The sequence below is a fragment of the Salvelinus sp. IW2-2015 genome, unplaced genomic scaffold, assembly GCF_002910315.2.
Source record: "Salvelinus sp. IW2-2015 unplaced genomic scaffold, ASM291031v2 Un_scaffold1898, whole genome shotgun sequence".
In the NCBI taxonomy this organism is placed as follows: domain Eukaryota; kingdom Metazoa; phylum Chordata; class Actinopteri; order Salmoniformes; family Salmonidae; genus Salvelinus; species Salvelinus sp. IW2-2015.
In genome coordinates, this window is record NW_019943259.1 from 57432 (window position 1) to 62414 (window position 4983).

The 4983-nt window shown below is 41.9% G+C and overlaps 1 protein-coding gene across 1 annotated transcript in view; it reads left to right on the forward strand.

The window, feature by feature from the left end:
* Positions 1-2667: 2667 nt before the first annotated feature.
* The window catches only part of LOC112072348 (large ribosomal subunit protein uL1m), a 17597-nt gene continuing 15281 nt past the window's right edge, over positions 2668-4983 (forward strand). Inside the window, exon 1 of the mRNA XM_070439758.1 lies at positions 2668-2770. Within this exon, the coding sequence (XP_070295859.1) occupies positions 2743-2770 (28 nt within the window). The 5' untranslated portion in view covers positions 2668-2742. The remainder of the gene's footprint in view (positions 2771-4983) is intronic.

Genomic DNA, 4983 nt, shown 5'->3' on the forward strand with positions numbered 1-4983 from the left:
GTGGTACACTAACCAACCAGGTGGAAAGGCCTGGTAACACTAACAAACCAGGTGAATGAAAAGGCTGGTCGGTAACACTAACAAACCAGGTGGAAAGGCCTACGGCTTAACCACTAACAAACCAGGTGAAAAGCCTGGTAACACTAACAAACCAGGTTAAATGCCTAGTAGACAACACACAAAGATTTTGAATTACACAATGGTCTCTCGAGGTACCTGCTTTCTCTAGGGGATTTAATTCTAGTGGGGGGATACTTGATAAATTAGTTATAGTGTGCAGAGCTGATTGGTCAGTGACACAGCGCTATGGGGAAAAGTTATTGAAAGCTATAGGAAAGTACCAGTCAGTAGCACTGTTGTAACCTTGACAGTGCCAGATAGCCTAGTGGTTTAGACGTTGGACTAGTAACCGGAAGGTTTGCAAGATCGAATCCCGAGCTGACAAGGTACAGATCTGTTGTTCTGCCCCCTGAACAAGCAGTTAACCCCACTGTTCCTAGGCCGTCATTGAAAATAAGAATTTGTTCTTAACTGACTTTGCCTAGTTAAATAAAGAATCAATTTAAAAAAAATAGACATGCATGCTACAGGCACTTTAGTTCCATCAAGGCAGATTATAGAAGACAACTGAAAGTATGTGCTCTGCTCATACTGGATACGTTTAGTTATGAGACAGAATAGCGGACACTAGTATGTCATACAAAGTTGATTTTATTAAACCTGATTCAATGCATGTGACTTCTGGGAACAAATGTCTAGAATGTCATGCCAAACAAAAACACAAGTAGAATTTTACCATATGAAAATATAATATATATATTATTAATATATAAAAATCATAATATATAAATGCTCTAAACTGTAGTAGTACTATTGATATACTGTGCTATTCACTGTAGTATTCACTGTAGTGATGTTGTGGGCATGACTGTAGTATACAATAGTATTCACTCGTAGTGTTTTTGCGGACATGACTGTTAGTATACCTTGTAACGTTTACTATAGTATAAATACTGTAGTATTACTATTGATATACTGTAGTATTCACTGTAGTATTCACTGTAGTGATGTTGTGGGCATGACTGTAGTATACTATAGTATTCACTGTCGTGTTTTTGCGGACATGACTGTAGTATACTGTAGTAACGTTTACTATAGTATAAATACTGTAGTATAGCTATAGTAAAAACGGTAATAGATACTGTAATGAAACAGGCAGGGAGCAGGTCTCGAACCCTCGACCTTCTAGCCTGAAGTCCAGCACGCTATCGATTGTGCCCAAAAACATGCTTGAGCAGCAGAGTCAATATCTGCGCTTATAAACGCAGGGTCGTTACAATACTATTTACTGTAGTGTTTTTTGACGTAGCTTTGGGGGCCTTCTCCTTGAGGAAATGTCCCATAACCTGTAGGTAGGTAGGACTGGAATCTGAACTGACAGTACAGAGCTTCTGCTCTTTTCTATAACCTGCAGGAAACACAATATATGGTCTATACTTGGCATGTAGGTTCCTCACTCATGGGTGGATAGAAGAAGTTTGGATCGCGCTTAGTAGTTACATAAGCTGTTTTTCTGTTTAAACACAAGACGGTCACATGTCCTGTTGCGGTGATAGTGGCACCAGCACCACAGTATCAATAAAGCTTTAATAGGGCTTGTTGCTAGGCTGCTGAGTGGTTGCAGACCCCATGTTAGAGAAAAAAACACTGGTTGTCATCCGATAATATATTTTCGAAGTATATTGACAACTGCAGACACGGTTTATTTATGTCGTATAACTAACTTAAAACACTATTGTAAATGCTTTACCAACCAACCAACCAACCTAGCTAGCTACTGTACATTTCAATAAAGTTATCTAGCCATTTGCAATGGTAGCTATCGTTGATTGTAAACGTAGTGACAATTGCTTGTTGTTGATTTGTTAGCTGACAGTAGTGGGTATAGCTAAATGTCAAACGTAGCAACAGCTATGCAACTACATCGGGCCTGCTTTGCAAGAGAAGTTTAGTTTCCAGCTGTGAGCTGTCAAACCCATTCAACATGACACCTTATGACATCTGCAACCGCAGTTACAAATGCACTTCAGCAGTTCTGACAACTTGAACACACAGCTGAACGTGTTGTCCGGTTAGTGTCTAAAGTAAATACCCCTCAAGGCTGAAGCATGGGGTCTTGAGTAATTTGACAAGCGGGTCGAGAGTTCCCTCTCTCCTGAGCGAGCGAACAAGCGAACTTAGCTAGCTGGCACTTGCACCAAATAAACTCTGTGTTTGAACCTTGGGAAGAGGTGATGCAAAATGTACGTGAGAAATACGGAGAGACATTCGGCCAAATAAATGATCTGTAACCATTACAATATAAATGGTATTACTTGCATTCAGGGGGTGGTAGAGAAAATGTAATGGTGATACTGTTAAAGACATACAAACGGAGATCCTGAACGTCCCGAACTCCAAAGAGGGTGAAGGAAGAACAACAAACATGGCTTCCGTTCGTACCGTTTAACCGAATCATAACGATCAGTGCTACCCGGGATCCTTGGTGGGCCGTCCCTTCCCCTGAACCCTAACATAACCTTATTTCATTGAACCATTTTGAATTCCAACTTCAATGGGGTGTATGGACGTCCCTAAGATCCCAGATTGCACGGGCCATATATGTGCCCATCGGAACCAAAGTTACCTTCCGTCGTTTCTAAACGAGACGAATTGAATGAAGGACACCTGTATAAACCAAATATGGCAACCTGCACGAGGATTGTAAAAGGTCAGTTCCACAAACTGTTTTATGTCTGTTGTCATGCAATTCAACTATTACAATAAAATATCGACATATATCAGAACTTGCCAATACAATACCGGCTTAGTTCTTAGCTGCCGACTCCATCAAACTCGGGCCAGTAGCTAATTATCAATCGTTAGCAAGCATTGCGCTAACTAGCGAGGTTAGATTTGAGCAAGTTCTAATGTTATAGCTACTATCGAAAGTATATGACTAACTAACCAGTTGTGTTGCTATATATTTTTTACGCTTAAATTGCGTCCATAAATTAACCACTGTGCACTAACTAATTTTGTAGTTTGGTTAACTGACCTGCCCAGCAGTGTCTATGTTGGTGGGCGTGATGACACAATCAATGTCTGACTTGCATCTACGAGTACGACTTGTTTTGAATACGATTCCTGTACGTTTTTTCTTCACCTAACGTTACTGTACAAACCTTTTGGATATGTTGATTTCATGTTTCTAGTTAGCTAAACTTCACAGATTGTCGGGGGAAATGCGTCTATATTTTAAACAATCAATCATCAATCCAGGTTGTATCACAACCGGCCGTGATTTGGAGTCTCATAGGGCGGCGCACAATTGGCCAAGCGTAGTCAAATCAAATCAAATGTTATTTGTCACATACACATGGTTAGCAGATGTTAATGCGAGTGTAGCGAAATGCTTGTGCTTCTAGTTCCGACTATGCAGTAATAACCAACAAGTAAACTAACCTAACAATTCCACAACTACTACCTTATACACACAAGTGTAAAGGGATAAAGAATATGTACATGAAGATATATGAATGAGTGATGGTACAGAACGGCATAGGCAAGATGCAGTAGATGGTATAGAGTACAGTATATACATATGAGATGAGTAATGTAGGGTATATAAACAAAGTGGCATAGTTTAAAGTGGCTAGTGATACATGTATTACATAAGATGGCATGATGCAGTAGATGATATAGAGTACAGTATATACATATGAGATGAGTAATGTAGGGTATGTAAACATTATATTAAGTGGCATTGTTTAAAGTCCCGATTTGGCCAGTGTATGTCGTCATTGTAAATACGAACTTGTTCTTAACTAATTGCCTGGTTAAAAAAAATGCAATTAACTGGACAACTGAAACGTGCAGTGGTGGAAAAAACACTAAATGTTCGTACTTGAGTAAAAATAAAGATGGTGATAACTGACCTGGTATCTCCATCTGACCTGATATCTCCAGCTGACTGACGACCAGGGAAGGTAACTGCCCTGATATCTCCAGCTGACTGACTGGGGAAGGTAACTGACCTGATATCTCCAGCTGACCAGGGAAGGTAACTGACCTAATATCTCCAGCTGACTAGAGAAGGTAACTGACCTGATATTTCCATCTGACTAGGGAGGGTAACTGACCTGGTATCTCCAGCTGACTGACTGACTAGGGAAGGTAACTGACCTGATATCTCCAGCTGACTAGGGAAGGTAACTGACCTGATATCTCCAGCTGACTAGGGAAGGTAACTGACCTGATATCTCCAGCTGACTGACTGACTGGGGAAGGTAACTGACCTGGTATCTCCAGCTGACTAGGGAAGGTAACTGACCTGGTATCTCCAGCTGACTAGGGAAGGTAACTGACCTGCTATCTCCAGCTGACTGACTGAACTGGGGAAGGTAACTGACCTGGTATCTCCAGCTGACCAGGGGAGGTAACTTGACCTGATATCTCCAGCTGACTGGGGAAGGTAACTGACTGGTATCTGCCCAGCTGACACTGACTGGGAAGGTAACTGACCTGGTATCTCCAGCTGACTGACTGGACTGGGAAGGTAAACTGACCTGGTATCTCCAGCTGACCAGGGAAGGTAACTGACCTGGTATCTCCAGCTGACTAGGGAAGGTAACTGACCTGGTATCTCCAGCTGACTAGGAAGGTGACTGACCTGATATCTCCAGCTGGCCTAGGGAAGGCTAACTGACTGATATATCAGCTGACTAGGGAAGGTAACTGACCTGATATCTCCAGCTGACTGGGGAAGGTAACTGACCTGATATCTCCAGCTGACGGGAAGGTAACTGCCTGATATCTCCAGCTGACACTGGGAAGGGAACTGACCTGGTATCTCCAGCTGACCAGGGAAGGTAACTGAACCTGATATCTCCAGCTGACCAGGAGAAGGTTAACTGACCTGGTATCTCCAGCTGACCAGGGAGG